The sequence below is a fragment of the Ambystoma mexicanum genome, chromosome 2p (assembly GCF_040938575.1).
Source record: "Ambystoma mexicanum isolate Mex_15411 chromosome 2p, UKY_AmexF1_1, whole genome shotgun sequence".
Lineage (NCBI taxonomy): Eukaryota > Metazoa > Chordata > Amphibia > Caudata > Ambystomatidae > Ambystoma > Ambystoma mexicanum.
In genome coordinates, this window is record NC_090923.1 from 531294134 (window position 1) to 531315633 (window position 21500).

Genomic DNA, 21500 nt, shown 5'->3' on the forward strand with positions numbered 1-21500 from the left:
TCGAACACATTTTTACTGGAGACTATTTTTCTATCATAGAACGAACACACTGCACCAACAGTGAGCCATAGGAAATCAGCAATTGTTAGACCATAAATACATGATTATTTCAATGTTTATATAGCTTAGCACAAAACTGTAATTCATGAAATTGTGTATGAAAAGCAGGCAAGGTGCACACGTTTTTCTGAATACGCTTTTGAAACCTAACCTTTGATTACGCAGTACTGACTAAATAAATCCCTAACAAGTCAATGTAGAAATACAAATATGACAAAATACATCCAACGTTATCACTTCGTGCAGTACAACTTACTTTTTTGTAACTGGACCATCAGGTAGTTATTCTTGAAAAAGGTCTCTGAACAAAACATATTTGCAAGCAGCACCTGATGAAGGAAATTACTTAAATTATACCACATGTTTTAGTTCATTTTTACAGTCAGCAAGATGTCTAAAATGGTCACATGCGGCTCGAACCTAGGACCTTCATGATTATCTCCTGGTTCAGCTGTCAGCATTTTATGGAAGATTGTTCACACAGCACCCCAATAGGTCCTCAGTGCTGGATATTAGGGTTGCTGTGATTTGTAGCCGGGCTATGTGCTATAGCCCCATTTATCCAACACTATCATCCCCATATACTGACACCCACACTGCTACCTTGCTTTATGCCAAACGGTTGATACTGTTGAATATACTTAAGTATTGAAAAAAACAATAGGGCTTTGTAAACGTAAAGGGCAAGATGTTTTTGATTTCTGGGGAAGGCATGCTTTACAAACATCACCCCACTCCTATTGGCTCTACCAATACCCGTTTAAAATTTCAAGTAAATTTTACCTTTCTGCTCAAAATAAAAATGGCACCAAATGATTCTTGCTTGTGCCTTCAAAACAAGTTCAACGGTCTAAAATTGCACAATCCTCCACTACAACTAATACACCTACATAAAGCAGAAGTTGGCATGAAACAAGTATCAAATGCAGTTAATTCAACATAACATTGAACATTTTTATTCTTATTGACAATGTTGAACTCACTGAGACTCAAAAAACGCAATCTCAAAGGGGTTTTGAAAAGCATGCATTCTAAGTTTATCTTTGATACGAGTTTTTTGAGACATACGGTATTCACAATAAATGCAATCACTGAATCACCACATGTACGGTTCTTCCTTGCCAAATGTCAAATTATCAATGCCAGATACATAATAAATGTACTCCTACGTCCCGTCCCCTTTACTCCATACTGTATGGGCATCCCTCGCTAGGGACGGGAGACAGAACCTTTTTCACCAGAAAAATCATCCTCCACCTTTAAATTTAGATGCGTGTGGGGGCACGCCCCTGGGAGCATGCGCTCCCATGACTCCGCCCACTGGCGCCACTCCTCAGACCTCTTTTCTGCATCGACAGGAACAGACCGCTTACACCAGCACTCCTGAGTTAGGCCTCTGGCCTAGTAATTCCACGCGCTCTTCCTCGGAGAAGTACTTTTGTCTTCTTTTTCTCTTTCAATTGGCAGGTACCGATTTGTCCTCTGGCGCCACGCTCCTCACCGGCACATGTCGACGACGGCAGGCCTCAGCAGGTGTCCAGCCTGCGAGGCTCCCTTCCCAATGTCTGACCCCCACGCCCTCTGCCTCCGCTGCCTTGGCCCCGACCATGGCTGGGATGGCTGTACCGCGTGCAACTCTGACACTGTGCGCCCTCACAGACAGACTAGCCATTTGGAGGGAGCTCTTCGGAAGGTTGCCTCTAGAGGACATAAAGGTGTTCGTTAAGCAGAGGACCAGGCCCAAGCTAGGAAGCGCACTAGCAGGAGGGACCTAACGAGTCCTACGACCAGCACAAGCACTGAGGCTGCTCCAGCTACCGGCCACCAGGCCGAGGGGTCGCAAAATCCTACCAGTGATTCTGCTGAGGCACTGCAAGGTTCTATTACCGGGTCTCGACCCGAGGGGCTATGCCCTAACACCGGACTGATGTCTGAGAGGGTGCTTGTATGCAGCACTACCGGCTACACAGAAGAGGGCACTCCGCCTGCCAGGTCCTGACCTGAGGTGCAGGGTAGGCCTCAACCTCCACCGCTCCACGTACTGGTGGAAGCCAGGCCCAGCACAAGCACCACGATGCAGGCACGTGGCATGCAGCGAAACAAAATGGCTGCTGGGTCAGACAAAATGGCAGTTCACCCAACACCATCTCCCTTTGGGGACCAGGTAGGGGAGGTGAGTTTTCAAATGGGACTGTCAACGGCTGTCACTTGGTCCACAGCATACTCGACCTGCACCTATACCTATTCCATCAAGTACTCCTCTGGCCTGTGAAGACAGGTTCTTCGAGAAGTTTCTTACTCTCATGAGGTCCCCACAGATTGGTACCATCCTTAGGGATGTGATCAGGGACATGCTCCCTCTGGTACAGCTGCTTGCACCCATGGCCACGCCGCCTTTGGGTCCAGCTCATCTGGGTCCAGCGCAGCCCCAGGCGCCCGCGCCAGTCATTACGATACCAGCTCCCATGCCTGTACCAGTCACGACAGCCCCATCTACACTGCTGCAGCAGCCTCCAGCGCTGATAATCAGTATGCCACAGCTTCCTGCGCCCAGCACTCCTCCAGCTGCACCGGACCAGCAGAGATGAGGAGGGGGAGGACCCAGACACTCGATCAGCCAAAGCCTTTCACGAACGTCTGGCGGGCCTGGCTGAGTATTTGGGGATCCCACAGCCACAGGTGGAACAACCGGAGGCGGGGGTATTGGCAGAAGTTCTCACTCTACGCCCCACGGCTAGAACGGGAATCCTACTGCAGAAGGTGGCGCTTGCCAACAAAGGATGGCTCAAGCCACATTCTTCCCAGCCTACAAATCGTTATCTCAATGCCAAGTTTAGGCAAACGGAAGGGGACTCCCTCTTACTGCAGGCACACCGCTAGCCACACTCCTCGGTGATAGCGGCAGCATCACTGTACTCTAAGCCTCAATTGTCCTCAGCTACATCAGCCTAAGCACTCGTGGGTAGGGAAGAGATGATCCCGGAGGCGCTTGGAAAGAAAATCTATTCCAATGCCACTCTCCATCTGTACCAGTCTAAAGCGGATGCCATGCTGGTGGCAGTCAACAAGAGGCTCTGGCGGGAGATTGCGGACTTCCTACCTGAACTCCCTGTGCAGAGCCAGGCTTGCTTCAAGGCTGGGCTGGCTGAAGCCAAAATAGTGGCACAGGACATAATTGAGTCCATGGTGGCTCACATTGATACCTCAGGTCGCACCATCTGTGTTGTGACCGACATGAGAATGACAGCTTGGCTAAGGACGACTAAGTTCAACCCTGATGTCCAGGTTGGTATACTGGATGTTCCTTTCAATGGGGGTGGGGGAATCTGTTCCATTCAACAACGGACAAGGAACTCGATAAGAAAGAGAATAGCTCACAGACTGCTAAGTCTTTATCGAGCCTCACCAAGTCCACCCCTAAGACCCATAGCTAAGCGCACAAGCACTCAGACAAGGGCCGGAGGCTTTAGGGGGTTCCAAGTGAGACGGTCCAGATAACCGGACAGTTCCCAGAGCCAGCACAGGCGCAAGCAGCACAAGGCGGCTCACAAGGGCTTTTTCCAGTCCCCCTCCTCAGCCCCAGCCTCATAGGGCAAGAAATCATGACACACCCATCCAGATCCACAAGTCTCCGGTGGGGGGAATGCTTGCCCTTCACGCTCACCGTTGGTGGATGGATCCTCTCCATAGTATCCTCGGGCTTCCGGCTCCCTAACCCTCCTTCTCCTCCCTCCTCCCCTCCCCTCCGCTCCCACAGATTGGTACAGCAACTCTATTGGCGGAAATACGATTGCTCATAGAGAATCAGGCAGTGGAGGAAGTCCCAGCCTCTCAGCGGGGTCTGGGCTTCTATTCAAAAATGTTCACCATACACAAAAGGAACCAGGCTAGCCTGAGAGTTGTGCTGGACCTTTCCACCTTGAACCTTTCCCTTCCTCTCCAAAAGTTCACGATGGTTACCCCAGCGCTAATAGCGGAGGCATTGTGTGCGGGAGACTGGATGTGCTCCCTGGATCTGAAGGATGCCTACCTACAGGTCCCGATCTGGCAACCCCATCAGTCTTTTGAGGTTCAGGATCATGGGTTTTCACTTCCAATACAAGGTTCTACCCTTTGGCCTCAATTCGGCGCCCAGGGTCTTTATAAGACTGATTAACGCTGTTGCAGTCCTACTCAGGCCGCAGGGGCATCACATCTACCCATATCTAGACGACTGGCTAGTCAGGGTAAGGTCTCCGGAGGCCACCCAGCTCACTGCCTCCACCCTCATAGATACACTACACGAGCTGGAATTTTCCGTCAATCTCAAGAAGTCACAGTTGGCATCCACGCAGTCTCTAACCTTCCTGGGTCTTATATGGAATACGAGCTCTGAGAGGGTTTTCCCTCCGCAGACAAGATCGCAGCCATCAAGAGGGCCACAGGGCATTTTCTCAGCAGAGCAGTGACCTCGGCATGGTGGTACCAACACCTCTTGGGCCTCATGGCGGCTTGTCTCCTGCTGTGCCGCATACAGTGCTCAAAATGAGGTGACTGCAGTTGCACTTCGCAGCCTCCTTGAGTCAGGAGAGGGGTTGCCAGGTGGAGCAGGTCAGCATCCCACATCATCTCCACCAGGACCTAGTATGATGGAGCACAGACAACAAACTGCGGATAGGCAGGCCCTTCGGTCAACCAGCACCTCAGCTCACCATCACCACGGACTCATCTTTAGAGGGCTGGGGAAGGTACCTTGGGCAGCCACAGTGCCCATGGGGTATGGTCCCACCAGGAGCAGGCGGCCCACATCAACTGGCTCGAGTTGATGGCCATCTGGCTTGCTCTCAAAGCCTTTCTCCCAATGATCCTCATACAAACGGGCAGCTCCACCAGCATGTATTACATCAACAAGCAGGGTGGCACCAGGCCTCCTCTGTAACGCTCACCTGGTATCCACGGGGATGTCACTCAGCCTGTTCTGACCTCTTACGACCTCTAACCCTTCCCTGGAGTCTACTCGACTGGAGACTGGGCCTGAAACACAGGATTGGTAGAATTTAACTCCCTATTGTCTATTCCCTTTGATCCACAGCTCACCTTGTTTTCTTGGAAAGAGTGCTCTCCGTCCTGCTTTCAGCACAGGGGCGCGTTGATTGATGTGGGTTCGCTGCTGCCTAGTTACTTCACTGGCAAGAGTCCGACAGGTATGTATAATGAGTCTTTTGAACAGTTCTCTAACTTCGTTCCTTTCCTTCCTTAGATGATGGCCGGCGTCCGGGGATGGCGACATGCTGCTGAGATGAGTAGCGCTGAAGGTGAGTGAGAGCGCGATGCGCAATGCGACCCTTTCGTATTTGTATTGAACTGAGTTCTTTTTCTGTGTCTTTTAGGTGCTGCAACGTTTTCAGTGTGGATGCCGGTTATGAAGAAGAAATGCGGTGAGTAAGCGCGGCATGTGGCGCCTCTAGATGTTTCCACACTAACCTGGAGTGTCTTTTCCCTCTTGCAGATGGATGAGAAGTTCCGGAGACAGATTTCCCCCAGAGCGGCTGGGATTCAGGTAAGCGTTTGAAGCTCATACAGTCTTTAGAAATAAGCAAAGATTTGCTGAATGCTGACTAATGCCTTTTTTCTGTTCTTTTCCCTTTTCCTTAGGAAGCGGCGTGCCGGGATGGGAATGACACCACCGAAGATGCCTGCAGAACAGAAGGAGCGATGAATGATGGGCAGAAGCGCCACAAGGTAAGGCTGTTCCTAACGGTGTTCTTGCAGAAGCTGAGCGCAGAAGAAAGATGCAGGCCTACTGGAGACCGATCCGAACACGGTGAGGGTCACGCTGCAGGTGCAGAAAATACAAAGCATGTTTCTCAGCCTGGGCGTGGCTTAAATATTCTCTGGGTATCCCAGATGTCTCTGGGCTGAACCACACCCAAAAGACTAAACTGCACATGCAGTTCTGGGAACCGAAATATGTGGGGGCATCCATCTTGTCCCCATCAATGCACTACAAGTCCAATCCCCAATGTTATCCTATGGGAGTGAGTGAGCCTGGTGCCACAAGCGCCAAGTCTGACTCCAAGTGGGTCTTTGGAGGGATGGAGAGGCCCTTGAGGGCCATGTAGGTGATCGTGGCCTGGCTCCAGCCTGACATCTTGGAGGGCTGGGGACATGAGGGGCAGGAATCATGACATCCTCCCCTCTGCACGCAAGCAGTCAACATTTGGGAGTGGGCTATAGTAAACAACATGCACCTGGCAGCAATCCACCTCCCGGGGGAGTCCAACCTAGAGGCAGACAGGCTCAGCAGGCTGGGTGTGGACAACTACGAATGGCAGTTGGACGAACATGTCCTTCAGGGGACCTTCAACAAATGGGGCCATCCTCAGGTGGATCTCTTCGCCACCTGGTCCAACAGCAGGTGCCCCCAGTTTGCGTCCTAGCAGGGACTCGAGGGCAAGGGTTCTCTGGGCAACGAAATGCATATCCAGTGGAACAACATGAACGCATATGCCTTCCCTCCGCCACTTTCTGGACCACAGGTAATCTGCAAGATCAGGGAGGCCCGGCACCTCTGTATCACCCTGATAGCTGCGTGGTGGCCAGCAAGGCCATGGTTCTCGGAACTACTCAGCCTGTCGGATCAGGCCCCGGTGCAACTTCCGCTGGGACCAGCACACCTATTCTCTCAGGAGGGAGGCACGGTCATCACCCCTCGAAGTTAGCCCTTGCAGCGTAGTTCCTGAACAAGTTACACCGAGGCATCTGCATCTGTCACAGGCTAACCTAGACATTATACAACGGGGTAAGAGTAATGCTACTAGGAGCCAGTACAAAAGCAAGTGGACCAGGTTTTGTCACTGGGCAGATCAAAAGGAGGTTGATTCGTTGACCTGCACTTTGGACACATGCCGCACCTATCTGGCGGCCATTGGAGCCTACAGGAACTCGGAGAAGGTGGTATTTTCATCCTCTAATCTGGTGGTTAAAAGACACTTGATGGGCCTGACCAGCCTGTATCTGCCTATCAAGAAACCACACCCGGTGTGGGACCTCAATGTGGTCTAGGGTGCCCTGGTGCATAAACCATCCGAATCTATGGCGTCCGCCGACATCAGGCTAGTTAATTAAGACGGCCCTCCTGGTGGACCTTACCTCTGGGCGCAGAATCAGTCAAATCCAGGCTCTGGTGGCCTCAGAGCATTATACTACCTTTCAAAAGGACAGGTGGTGCTTAGAACTCACCCTGCATTCTTACCTAAGGTTATCTCCTCTTTCCACCTAAATGAGGAGATAGTGCTACCCATGTTCTTCACGGACCCCAAGGATGACGCACGGAGGGTATTGCACTGTCTGGATGTGAGGCATGCACTGAGATACTACCTGGACAGGACCAAGAGCTTCCGCAAATCAGACTCCCTCTTTGGCACCTTCGGTGGGTCAAAGGCTGGCTGTCAAGTCTCCAAGGCCTTCATAGGAAGGTGGATGGTTACGGCCATTAAGGAGGCGTACAAGGGGCAGCACAAACCTCTTCCAGCGAATATGCATGCCCACGCAATCAGAGCTAAAAGCCACAGCGGTTGCTTTCCAGAGGCACATCCTGTGGCAGATCATCAGCAAGGCGGCTACGTGGGCTACGCCCTCGGCCTTCTGCAAGCACTTCTGCTTGGATGACGGCTCCAGGTCAGACGCAGCATTTGGTCAGGCAGTTTTAAGGAACTTGTTTTCTTAAGAGAGCACCTCTACACCCTGGGGCTGTATTCAGTTGTACTTGCCCATACAGTATGGAGGAAAGGGGACAGGACGTAGGAGTAATAATGTTACTCACTGGAGTGACTAACGTACTCCTAGTCCATAGTGCTGTTTCCTCCATACGTCCCACCATCGTCCCCCCTAATAAAACTGGTCTTTATGCAATATTAATATTGTCGATGTGTCAAAGGGAACTGAGGAGTGGCGCCGGAGGGCGGAGTCAGGGAAGCGCATGGTCCCAGGGCCACGCCCCCACGCACATCTAAATTTAAAAGGGAAGATGATTTTTCTGGTGAATAAGGTCCCGTCTCCCGTTTCTAGCGAGAGACACCCGTACAGTATGGAGGAAAGGGGACTATTGACTGGGAGTAAGTTAGTCACTACGATGAGTAACTTATAATATTTCCAATCAAATTGAAAGAGCAGTCACCAAAGAGATGCACACAAACACTGAATTGTAATGTACAACTGCTCATAACTCTTTAGTTGAGGTCTAATTTCCTGACATTTATATATGTATATTCATCTTTATTTGCTGCACAAGCCTAATGCTGCATTGTTACAATGACAATTAAGGATCAGGTTCTCACAATTGTCACCCAAATGTCCAATGTACATTAAAGAAATTCTTAATCTGTAACATTTGTTTTCTTGAAAACTATATTGACTAAATATATACAGAATAAAGGCACACCAATATGCGCAGGTCGCACTCCGCTTCTCCATCCATAAAAAAAAGCTTGATACTCCAAAATTTCAAAAATTAGAACAATTGGAATATTATACATAAAATGTAGATGACCTGGCAACAAGACACGAGACACACAATGTGACGCGTATGACGGCCAAATGGCCGCTTAATCACACACTTACAGATCCCATTTAGAAAGTGCATTTAAATGGGCTAACAATCCATCATTTGTAACTCTATGGTGCATACAACATGATGGCGGCCATTTTAATCTAGTATTCAGTTATCATAATATTACATTACATTTACTTGCATTCATGTTAGGAAATGCTGTCCAGTTACCACATTCTGAACTTATAATGGACATTTTTGTCCACTTACATTAGACGTGTGTGTCTGTAAAGAAAAAATGTAGGGGGTGACATTTTTTATCTTCCAAAATCTCTGATAATGCAACCTATGTATAAAGTGTAGCTATTACATGGCATACACTTATATACTCATATGCTGACATCAAAATGACCAACAGATAAATCATAATCACCCTTAGTACAGGCATGTGTGAAATAACGTGCATAGTGCATGATTTGAAACCAAAACCACAGTTCTTATTATGAAATTATATATTGAAAAACACATGATTACTGATGACATAACAGTATCCATCTGTCATTAATATACCAGATACAAAACTCTGGCATTTAGATCTTTTGCAAAAATACAAAAATGCATATAATAAAGTGCAATATATATATATATATAAATAATACATTACTCACGTAATCGTATTTCCGGTGCTTGTATCTGCTTAGATTCACATGCTGCGCATAGGCCAACATCTAGTGGAAGCTGCAGAGTATTACAGTTTGGTTTTGAAACTCGAAAATGGGCGTTGACACAGGGCGTGCCAGTAATACTATCCCTAGTGTGACGTCCACTGTACCCATGATCCCTCACGCGTCTAGGACCCTCAGATTGTATTGTTTCTGACATGAGGTAGCATGAGGAGTAGCGTGAGTACATATAATCCAAGCAGATAGATAAGACTACAAGCCTCCATGCGCCTTCTCTCAGAGGGGAGGAAGGGTGGGTCGCATGTGAATCTAAGCAGATACAAGCATCAGAAATACGATCACGGTGAGAAATGTATCTCTTCTGAGGCTTGTTGAATCTGCTTAAATCACATGCTCTGCATAGATTAGCGAGCAGTGTTAGAAGAAGGAGGTGGGATGTGAGAAGAGTCATGAGCAAATAAATGTCTTAAAACCGATTGTCCCACTTGAGTATCTGTCTTGGAATGGGTGTCAATGCAGTAGTGCTGAGTAAAAGTGTGAATAGAGCTCCAAGTAGCTGCTTTGCAAATGGTGTCAAGGGGTACATTTGCAATGAAAGCCAGAGTGGCCCCAATGCCTCTAGTAGAGTGGGCTCTTGGGGTGAAAGGCAGAGTTTTTTCAGAAAGAGTAACACAGCTGGATACAGTTAACAATCCACTTAGAGATGGCACCTTTAGAGACGCAATCTCCCTCTCTGCCTGTAGCTACGGAGACAAACAGCTGATCTGTTTTCCTTAGCGGTCTGGTCTTGTTTACATAGTAGAGGACCGCCCTACGCACATCTAGGGTGTGTAGTTTCACCTCAGCCGATCTTTGTGGGTCTTGGAAGAAAGCCGGAAGCTCGATGGACTGGTTCACGTGGAATTTAGAAATAAACTTAGGTGAGAACCTAGGGTGTGTACGTAAAACCAGTTTATCTTTATGAACTCTAAAGAATGGATCCTGCACTGACAGAGCCTGAATTTCACTGACCCTTCTTATTGAAGTTATTGCTAAGAAGGCAGTCTTATAAGTCAGGTGTTTGAGACTGCTTTTATGCATGGGTTTGAATGGGGGGCCCATGAGTTTACATAGCAACACGTTAAGGTCCCATCCTGGTGGTGGGTTTGAAATAGGAGGGTGAAGTCTCTTTACTCCTTCCATGAAAGCTTTAACCACTGGTATCTTCCACCACAACACCTTGTTATGGGATGTGGTGTATGCTGACAGTGTTCTGGCACTAGATAACGAATCGTTTCCATTTGTCAAAGTAGCAGTGCCTCGTGTTTGGCTTCCTAGATTCCTTTAGGATGTCCATACACCTCTGAGATAATCTGAGATGTCCGAACTCTATGACCTCAGGAGCCATGCTGCTAGGTTCATTGAGTTGGGTGGACGATGCACTATTTGACCTTGGTGCTGGGACAGTACGTTGTACCAGCCCGGGAGTTTGATGGGTTCGCACACCGCTAGTCTGCGTAGGTGTGGAAACCACGGTTGTCTCGCCCACATGGGAGCAACTAGGACGAGCGAGAACAGAGACCCTGAGCTGTGTGGTGGAGGAGGTGAGCTCCCCACCCTGTCAGGCATGCATTGGTTGTGACTACCGCCTGTATCTCGGGATCGTAAAAGGGTTTCCCCTTGGACAGATTTTCTCTTGTCCACCAGTGAAGGCTTTGTACCAGTGTTGGCGAAACGACCACTAGATCGTCCCACTGACCACTTGCCTGAGACCACTGTTTCTCCAACCATTCCTGCATGGGACGCTATCATGCCTAGCAAACGCATTGCTTTGCGTACCGTTATCTGGCGACCGGCCTGATATTGCGGAATTTGCAGCAGTATATTCCGAATTCTTTCCTCTGATGGAAAGGTCAACCCCTCTTGTGAGTCTAGGATAGCTCCAAGGAACTGTTTGGAGGTGCTTGGCACCAGACTTGACTTCTTCTCGTTTATTGAGAAGCCTAATTCGAAGAGGAGGTTGATCGTCCTTTGAATGTTTGTTCTGCAAATTACTGGGGTCTCCCCCGTGATGAGCCAGTCATCCAGGTAAGGGTACACCAGGATTGCCTCCCTGCGTAGGTGTGCTGCCGCCACCGCCAGTACCTTGGTGAATACCCTTGGAGCCGAGGCTATTCCGAAGGGCAGTACCTCAAACTGGTAGTGCCGACTGCCCACCTTGAAGCGCAAGTACTTTCTGTGCACTGGGAACATGGACATATGAAAATAGGCATCTTTCATGTCCAATGTTGCCATGTAATCCCCTTTTTTAGGAGGGGGACTACCTCCTGGAGAGCAGTCATGCGAAATGTTGTCGCTTGACATACTTGTTTGCAGGCCATAAGTCCAATACTGGGCGCATTGTCAAATCTTTTTTTGGCACAAGGAAGTAAGTTGAATAAATACCCTTGTTTACCTGGTGTCCCGGGACGAGTTCTATCGCGTCCTTTGCTAGAAGATTGACGATCTCCTCGAGGAGGATCTTCTGGTGGTCCAAAGAATGTATTCTTTGTCATGGAGGGTGGTTTTGGGGACGCTCTAACAGTTCTATGCAGTATCCTGCGGACACTGTGGACAGCACCCATCTGTCTGAAGTGATCCCTTCCCAAGCTTGGGTGAAGTTGGAAATGCGTCCCCTTACTGGGGATGTGTGAGAAGGGACCCTGAATGGAACGTCACTGTTTTGGTGGAGGCGTGCCGCCGCCTCTACTGGGGCTGCCTCTACCCTTACCACGCCCTCTCTCATTACCCCTGCCATAACCCTGGGTAGACTGCTGGCTGTTGTTCCATTGTGTACCCTGCCCCTGGGAATAGTTATACCCTCTCTGGGAATTTTGTCCGCGTGGGCGACGAAAATTGCCATTCCCTCTCTGGTTAGGGGGTTTATTGGTTAGTTGGCCTAGGATTGGAGTGTCTCATACTCGTCCTTGGCATTTTTCAGCGCGTCCTCGACCGCCTTTCCAAACAATAGATCCGGCTCCACCAGTTTGTCTATCAATGAAGCCTGGGTTTCGGCTTTGAACCCAGACTGTCGCAACCAAGCATGCCTTTTGATAACAGTACCTTCTGCTATCAATCTGCCGGTGTTATCCGCGGCATCAAAGGTTGCTTTTAATATGCAACCGGACACGGCTCTTCCTTGAGCCGAAACTCGTGCCAATTGGCTTTTTAAGGGTTCTGGGGCGGAATCTATGAGTGCCGCGACTTATTCCCACTGGTGGCAGTTGTAACTCGCCAGTAGGGTGGTGGAGTTGGCAATCCTTGCCTTGTAGGCGGAAGTGGAGGCTACTTTCCTGCCCAAGCCATAAATCTTCTTGCTCTCCTTGTCGGGAGGAGCTTCTGACGATGACAAGGGTGTTCCCGCCCTCTTACGGGTGTTAGTAACTACCAGGGAGTCCAGTTTCAGATGCCCTCTTATGTACAGTGGGTCTGTTTGGGCTGCCCTGAAAAGCTTCTCAACTGTGGGGTTTACCGCCCTAGTGAGATAGGGATTAACAAGGGAAGGGTCTATCCTCCTTTGTATAGACTTAAGGATAGGGATGGCCTGGGCAACAGGTCTCATTTCTCCCACTAACTCCTCTGCAAAATCCCTCTCTTCCTGATTACCCTGGGTGTCAATGTGGAAGTGACCTGCAGGTCTGGACAGCACTTCATTCAAAAGAGGCTGGTTATCGACAGGAGAGTCGGTAACCGGGAGTTCTTTATCTACCGGGGCATCTAGCCTGTAGGTTTCTGGGTTGTCCTCCTCCTCCTCCTCTTGGTCCTCTTCATCCCCATAGCAGCCTGTCCCAGTTTGTTCTTCCAACATGCCCAAATCTGGATCCTCATAAAGGGATGGATCTCCCTGATATTGAGAATAGAGCTGCATACTGAAGGGGTCTGAAGTAGGAGCTTCAACCCGGGACTTCTTACTTGGGGGTATAGGATCCCTAGAGCCTGAGGGAGTTGATCCGTCGGGGGTAAAAGAGAGAAAGTGTTCAGGGTTTTTGGCGTAGAAATCTGCCAATGATGACATCCTTGACATGACTATCAATGTCATCAGTAGACCACTCTCGAACTAGGAATGATTCTTTCTTGAAAGCCTTTCCCTGTCTTATCTGGACTAGACCTACTGGTTTGAACAGGGGTCTTTGGGATAAAAGAAGATCAAGCCTTGTCCATCTGTTTAAGTGGGGTAGAAAGTCTTTGAGGTGTGGAAGTAGGCTGAGACTGCTTCCTCTGTTTTTCACCTTCCCTGTGTGTGGAATCGTGTTTACCCTGTTTTTTCGCCCCTCCGGAGTCTTTTGACGCCTGGCGCCGAGGTACGGGGGTAGTGTCCCTATATCTGTATAGTTGAGGTTGGGACTCGGGAGCAGCCGTTGCGCGGCCTGTTGACGCCGACTCCTGGAGTGCGGACTGGGGATAGAGGTCGGTTTCGTCTTCTGACGATCGAACCCCCGTTAGCTTGGGGAGCGAGGCACTTCTGGCAACAGTGGATGGTTGCCTGGAGTCATGCGGCGATCTAGATCGAGAACGCCCAGAGGACACCGAATCGGACCGTTCCGTATGTCCTTCTTTCCGAGTACTCGGCGTGCGTGTCGAGTATCGGTTGGACTTCATGTGTTTTGTGGAAGTGCAGTGGGTAGCGCTTGTGTCACCGGGGGTCTTCCCCATAGCCGCCCTGCCGGACGAGCTTCTGAGGTCGGGACTTGCGCTTGGCTGTCAATTGACGCCACGTTGCCCTCGCCGTCCGAAAGCACGCGGCTGTCATGATCTCTGCTTCCAAAAGATCAGGACTTGCCCGACTCCCTTGGAAGCAGACCCATAACCCCGGTTCCGAGTGCCAGCCAGTCCCAATTGGGACCTTTTGGACCCTGTCCTGGCGCCAGTGGCACCAGGCTCATAAAGATGCCCAGTCCCAGCGCTGGAAGCGCCGGGCTCATAATGCTTGGGTGGACTTACCTGCAGCAGACCATGCTGCTTACTTACCTGCCAGTTGAACCCCTGATCCTCTTCTGTTTGGGACTACTTTTCCTGTTGGGTGGGGCAGGAGCCACTCCCTAGGTTCAGAACACTGGAACTCTTCTGGAAAGCAGGAACTCTTTTCTTAGGCGTGGCTGTGGAAGGAGACATCAAAGCACTACAGGAGGCTATTTAAACCACACCCGATGGATGAATCTTGCTTTGCGTTATTCTGCATTCTCTGCAGCAGAACGCTCATCGTGTCTTCTGCTTCTGATCCTGGGCCTAAGGGAACAAAGGCTTACCATCCTGGAATCCAGTCTTCAGCAGCACCTGTAAAGACAAAGAAAGAACAGGTTAGCACTACGGTCTTCAGTGGCAGCGCATCTCTTACCTGGTCCATCGGCTGTCACCAACGCCTCGCGCTGCATTCCGGCATCTGAAAGACAAAGGCTTACCTACTCTTCGCATGCTCCGGAGGTCTTCGCACTGCATTCCGGCATCTGAAAGACAAAAGCTTACCAGCTCTTCGCACGCTCCGGAGGCCTTCGGCGCTGCATCCCGCATCTGAAAGACAAAAGGTGCTTTTAAGGCAATGGGCAACTTTATTACTCACGTGCCATTACTCCTTCCCACGCCGAATCCAGTGGGTATTCCAGCACCCTTCAGCTTCTCTAAAGCTCTGAACTTGTACCTGCAAGATAAAAGGGACAGTTAGTGCGCATCGTGAAGCAGGCTACAAGCGCTTACTTACGTGCTTCCAGGCGCTTCTATTCCTCACGCGGGTTCGATCCTCAACTCTCATCAGCCCGCCATCCGCCATCGCCGGAACCCTGCAAAACAAGAGATATCATTACAAAAGACTTTTAAGACATTTGAAGTGCCCAGAACTTACCGTTCGTGCAGTTAACGACGGACAGCAGTCCTCTGAGGTCAAGAGGCCTGCACCCTTATCCAGTGAAGAAACTGGTTACGGCACCCTGCCCCGAGGCAGATGGAGAGCTCGGCGTTCACTTACCTAAGGTGAGGGTGTTAACCTTTGGGGTTCTACAGGAGAAGAGAAAGGGAAGAGGAGAGAGGCACCCAATAACCCCAGTTTATTAATCCCATATTTTCTATCTGCAGACATCTTACTCTTCGAGTCAGACATACAGTGCACAGAGGTCCAGCCCAAAGAGCCAACCGTGTGTTACACATCACCTTTGAAGATACGGCATTCACCCAGTCAAGACCGGCGCCTCTGCGGGAATCAGGTGAGCGTTACAGAACGCAAAGCCTATCGCAAAACTCCCACCCAGGCGCTATGGAAACCTCAGATACCGACCAGCTAGCCCAGTTACTTGGGGAACTAAGAGCAGAAGTGCATGCAGCCCGTCAGGAAACGAATGCTCTAAGAAGGGAACTGATTATTTCCAAGGAGCGAACAGACGATCTCGCTAGACAATTGCTACAGTCACAAGCCGGACAAACTCCGTTACCCGCATCAGGGGCAAATCTTCCTTCAACATCCTCTACGAACCCAGTGCAGATCAACCTACCTGGGAATGTACCTCTGGCTCCGCCCGAATGATTTTCTGGTGACCCAAAGAGGTTTGCAGTATTTATTAATCAGTGCCGGTTGCACTTCTTATGCCGGCCAGCAGCCTTTCCAACTGATCAAGCTAAGGTAGCTTTCGTACCTTAGCTGCAATGCGGCAGACTGGTCGATCCCTCTAGTTAATCAAGATGATCCGGTTCTCCATGATTTTCGAGCTTTTCAGCTCAGTATGGAAAAACTGTTTGCAAGACATTCACAGGGGCAGGCCTTGGACAATGAGCTCCTTTCATTGCGACAGGGTAATCAAGACCTTTTGGCTTATATTGCGTCTTTCAACAGACTGATAGTGGAAACTCGATGGCCTGAGGACAAAAGGATTACGCTGTTTTATAGAGGTCTACGTGGAGAGCTCAAAGATGTGTTAGCCCAAGTAGTGAATCCCCTGCAAGACTGTTCGGACTATATTGACTTAGTCGTTCAAATTGACCACAGACTGCAGAACAGGAAGGCCGATCGTTCCAAGTTTGATGCTCGAGTATTTTCCAAACCACCAACTCCTACCAAAGGAGTAGACTCCAGGGAATCCATGCAAATAGGGGGCCTGAAAGGACCACTAACACAAAAGGAGCGGGAAAGGAGAAAACAGCTGCAATTATGCCTCTATTGTGGAAACTCGGGGCACTTTCTTCGAGACTGTCCGGTGAAACCAGCCAAGAAGGCAGTAGGAGCTGCAGTTACCAGGGTCACAAACTGAGCAGGGAAACGACCTCGCCCGACAAGAATAGAGGTCCTCTTGCCGAGCGTTAAAACCAGTTCCGTGACCTCGCATTTCGTGAGACCTATGGTCCTCATTAGCCCTGAACATCCGGATCGATTACATGCGATTGAAGCTTACGTCGACAGCGGTGCCATCGGCAATTATGTGGATCATGAAATGGTTTTGAGGATGAATCTGACTCTTTGTCCAAAGGCTGTAAAGGACGTCATTACTACGGTGGATGGTACGGAGATAGCCTCCGGACCAGTAACGCATACCACCCAAGAAGTGACGCTAGTAAGTCAAGATGGACACCATGAGAAGATCGTGTTCGATGTGATCAAGGCCACCCCAGTTCCAGATTATTCTAGGAATTCCTTGGTTAGAGAAGCACAATCCGCAGATCGATTGGCGAGCAAGAACGGTTCAGTTTCCAGAATGTGTCTCCACTTGTCACCCTCGACCTGGTGTTGCACTGGCAGCAATTTCCTCGGAGGCTCCTCAGTTACCTCCTGAATACCTAGAATTCCAAGATGTTTTCCGGAAGGATCAGGCTAACTCTGTACCTCCTCATAGATCTTATGACTGCCAGATAGACCTGATACCTGGATCTACTCCTCCTTGTAGTAGAATTTATGCCCTCACCGAGCCTGAGAATCTTCACCTCCGACAATACCTGGATCAATACCTAGCGAATGGGTTTATTCGTCCTTCCAAGTCCCCTGCTTCCTCAGCTTTGTTCTTCGTTTCAAAAAAAGAAGGGGACCTTAGAACTTGTATAGATTATCGCGCCCTGAACCAGATCACCGTTAAGAATAGATATCCGTTACCTTTGATCCCTGAACTCCTGGACCAAGTCAGAAAAGCATGCATATATACAAAGCTGGATCTTAGAGGAGCCTACCACTTGGTACGAGTAAAAGAGGGCGATGAATGGAAGACGGCCTTCCGCACCAAGTATGGGCTATTTGAATATCAGGTCATGCCCTTCGGACTTTGCAATGCCTCGGCCGCCTTTCAATATTTTATGAACGATGTCCTCAGAGAGCTCATAGATGTGTGTGTTGTTGTTTACATTGACGACATCCTCGTTTATTCTTCATCGGAAACACGTGAAAATGGTCCTCGAGAGATTGCGTCAACACAAACTTTTCGCCAAGTTGGAAAAATGTGTTTTCAACGTGACTGAAGTTGAATTCTTGGGATTCATATTATCACCTAGCGGAGTGCGTATGGATTCAAAGAAGGTCGATGCAATTCTCAAATGGCCATCGCCATCCTCCGTAAAAGGTGTTCAAAGCATGTTAGGCTTCGCTAACTTTTACCGCAGGTTTATCCCCGAATTCTCTCGAATAGTCCAGCCCATCACCGCCTTGTTAAAGAAAAACAAACGTTTTGAATGGTCTACCGAGGCGGAACAAGCTTTCCAGAATTTGAAGACTAGATTTATCTCTGCACCGATCTTAAAACATCCTCGCCCAGAACTCCCCTACATCGTTGAAACTGATGCTTCGAGCCTTGTCATGGGGGCAGTTCTATCACAAAAGGACCCAGTAACCAATCAGTTGCATCCCGTGGCATTTTGGTCCCGCAAATTCTCACCTCCTGAAATTAATTACACTATTACTGATAAGGAACTTCTAGCTATCAAGTCCGCCTTTAAGGCTTGGCGGCATTATCTTCTGGGGGCCCGACACAGCGTTACTGTGATAACAGATCACCGAAACCTGCAATATTTGAAAACCGCAAAAGCTCAATCCTCTAGGCAACTCCGTTGGGCACTATTCTTTGCCGAGTTTGACTTCATAATTACCTATCGACCTGGTACAAAAAACGGTAAAGCTGATGCCCTTTCTCAGATGGGAGTGGAAAAACATTTGATCAATCCTAAACCTGTACCTATCATTCCCGAACAAAGAATTCTAGGTGTAATCGCCACACAATCCATAGAGGAAGTTAAGGATAAAGCCAGGCTACTGGTAACTCCAGCAGACATACAGAATTGGCATCTGCAGGGAAAGGACTTTACGGTGAAGGACAACCTATTATATTTCCAAGAACGGTTATACCTGCCCAGCACAGATTTACAGAAAAAAGTAATCTCTTGTTATCACGATTCTTTAATGGAAGGACATCCCGGTATGACCAAGACCTCGGAAAAGATCAAGCGCTACTTCTGGTGGCCGTCTTGGAAAAAAGATCACAGAGACTTTATAATGTCCTGTGGAGTATGCGCCCAAAACAAGAGTCAAAAGGAAAAACCAGCCGGCCTCTTGCGCCCTATTGACATCCCGCCTCGCCCTTGGCATACGCTTTCTATGGACTTCATCACCGATCTACCTCCATGCTCCGGATACAATACGATCCTAGTAATCGTGGACCTATTCTCCAAGATGGCGCGTTTCATTCCACTCAAAGGCTTACCAACAGCAGCAACTCTGGCCCGAGAATTTCTCGAAAACATCGTCCGACTGCACGGTTTTCCTTCAGTTCTAATTTCGGATCGAGGTAGTCAATTTATTTCTCATTTTTGGCGAAGTTGCTGTCGGTCGGCTCAAATTGATGTGAGACTTTCGACCAGCCACCACCCTCAAACCGACGGACAAACCGAGAGGACCAATCAAACTCTGCAACAGTATTTGCGCTGCATGCTACAACAAACTGAAAAAACTTGGAAAGATATCCTTTGCATAGCCGAATATGCCTACAATAACTCTGTCCAAACGGGAACTGGGAAGACCCCGTTTTTTCTTTTATACGGTAGTCACCCTCGAACCTCGGAGTTGGATCCACTCCAAGATCTTGGAACACCAGCAGTAGACCACCTGCATTCTACAATCACCCAAGCCTTTAAGGAAGTCGTTTCTCACCTTCAAAGGGCTAAAGAACAATACAAGAAAGGAGCAGACCAACATCGGAAGGAAGCCCCCCAATATCAAGTAGGAGATCAAGTCTGGTTATCCACCAAATATCTACCTCTAAAAGGACCACGCACATTCAACCCAAGATACCTTGGTCCCTATTCCATCACTACCATAGTAAATCCAGTAGCGGTCAAGTTGGACTTGCCCCCTCACATGAAGATACATCCGGTCTTCCACGTCTCTCTATTAAAACCCGTGCAACCTCAAACCCGACTAACTACATCTCCAAAACCTATTCTAGTTGATGGAGAACTCGAGTTTGAAGTCAAAAGCATCCTGGATTCCAAGATCTCCAAATCTAAACTATTTTACCTGATTGACTGGAAAGGCTACGGTCCCCAAAAAAGATCCTGGGAACCTGCAGAATATGTCCACGCGCCTCGTCTAATCAAAAGATTTCATCGAACATTTCCTAACAAGCCCAAACCCCCGGAGAAGCCTGTTTGGGAGGGGCCTTGAGGGGGGGTGCTGTCATGATCTCTGCTTCCAAAAGATCAGGACTTGCCCGACTCCCTTGGAAGCAGACCCATAACCCCGGTTCCGAGTGCCAGCCAGTTCCAATTGGGACCTTTTGGACCCTGTCCTGGCGCCAGTGGCACCAGGCTCATAAAGATGCCCAGTCCCAGCGCTGGAAGCGCCGGGCTCATAATGCTTGGGTGGACTTACCTGCAGCAGACCATGCTGCTTACTTACCTGCCAGTTGAACCCCTGATCCTCTTCTGTTTGGGACTACTTTTCCTGTTGGGTGGGGCAGGAGCCACTCCCTAGGTTCAGAACACTGGAACTCTTCTGGAAAGCAGGAACTCTTTTCTTAGGCGTGGCTGTGGAAGGAGACATCTAAGCACTACAGGAGGCTATTTAAACCACACCCGATGGATGAATCTTGCTTTGCGTTATTCTGCATTCTCTGCAGCAGAACGCTCATCGTGTCTTCTGCTTCTGATCCTGGGCCTAAGGGAACAAAGGCTTACCATCCTGGAATCCAGTCTTCAGCAGCACCTGTAAAGACAAAGAAAGAACAGGTTAGCACTACGGTCTTCAGTGGCAGCGCATCTCTTACCTGGTCCATCGGTTGTCACCAACGCCTCGCGCTGCATTCCGGCATCTGAAAGACAAAAGCTTACCAGCTCTTCGCACGCTCCGGAGGCCTTCGGCGCTGCATCCCGCATCTGAAAGACAAAAGCTTACCTACTCTTCGCATGCTCCGGAGGTCTTCGCACTGCATTCCGGCATCTGAAAGACAAAAGCTTACCAGCTCTTCGCACGCTCCGGAGGCCTTCGGCGCTGCATCCCGCATCTGAAAGACAAAAGAAGGTGCGTTTAAAGACATTGGGCAACTTTATTACTCACGTGCCATTACTCCTTCCCACGCCGAATCCAGTGGGTATTCCAGCACCCTTGAGCTTCTCTAAAGCTCTGAACTTGTACCTGCAAGATAAAAGGGACAGTTAGTGCGCATCGTGAAGCAGGCTACAAGCGCTTACTTACGTGCTTCCAGGCGCTTCTATTCCTCACGCGGGTTCGATCCTCAACTCTCATCAGCCCGCCATCCGCCATCGCCGGAACCCTGCAAAACAAGAGATATCATTACAAAAGACTTTTAAGACATTTGAAGTGCCCAGAACTTACCGTTCGTGCAGTTAACGACGGACAGCAGTCCTCTGAGGTCAAGAGGCCTGCACCCTTATCCAGTGAAGAAACTGGTTACGGGACCCTGCCCCGAGGCAGATGGAGAGCTCGGCGTTCACTTACCTAAGGTGAGGGTGTTAACCTTTGGGGTTCTACATGAGAAGAGAAAGGGAAGAGGAGAGAGGCACCCAATAACCCCAGTTCATGAATCCCATATTTTCTATCTGCAGACATCTTACTCTTCGAGTCAGACATACAGTGCACAGAGGTCCAGCCCAAAGAGCCAACCGTGTGTTACACATCAACTTTGAAGATACGGCATTCACCCAGTCAAGACCGGCGCCTCTCCGGGAATCAGGTGAGCGTTACAGCGACGCTGAAGGCGCCCTCCGCTGCTATGGCCTCTTGACGCCTGGCGTGC

At 49.3% G+C, this 21500-nt stretch overlaps 1 protein-coding gene across 3 annotated transcripts in view; it reads right to left on the bottom strand.

The window, feature by feature from the left end:
* Nucleotides 1–21500, bottom strand: part of ACAD9 (acyl-CoA dehydrogenase family member 9) — a 1303923-nt gene that overhangs the window by 73603 nt on the left and 1208820 nt on the right. For all 3 annotated transcript variants that reach the window (XM_069643962.1, XM_069643964.1, XM_069643963.1), the window contains one exon: nucleotides 317–389. In XM_069643962.1, coding sequence (XP_069500063.1) covers nucleotides 317–389 — 73 coding nt within the window. The remainder of the gene's footprint in view (nucleotides 1–316; nucleotides 390–21500) is intronic.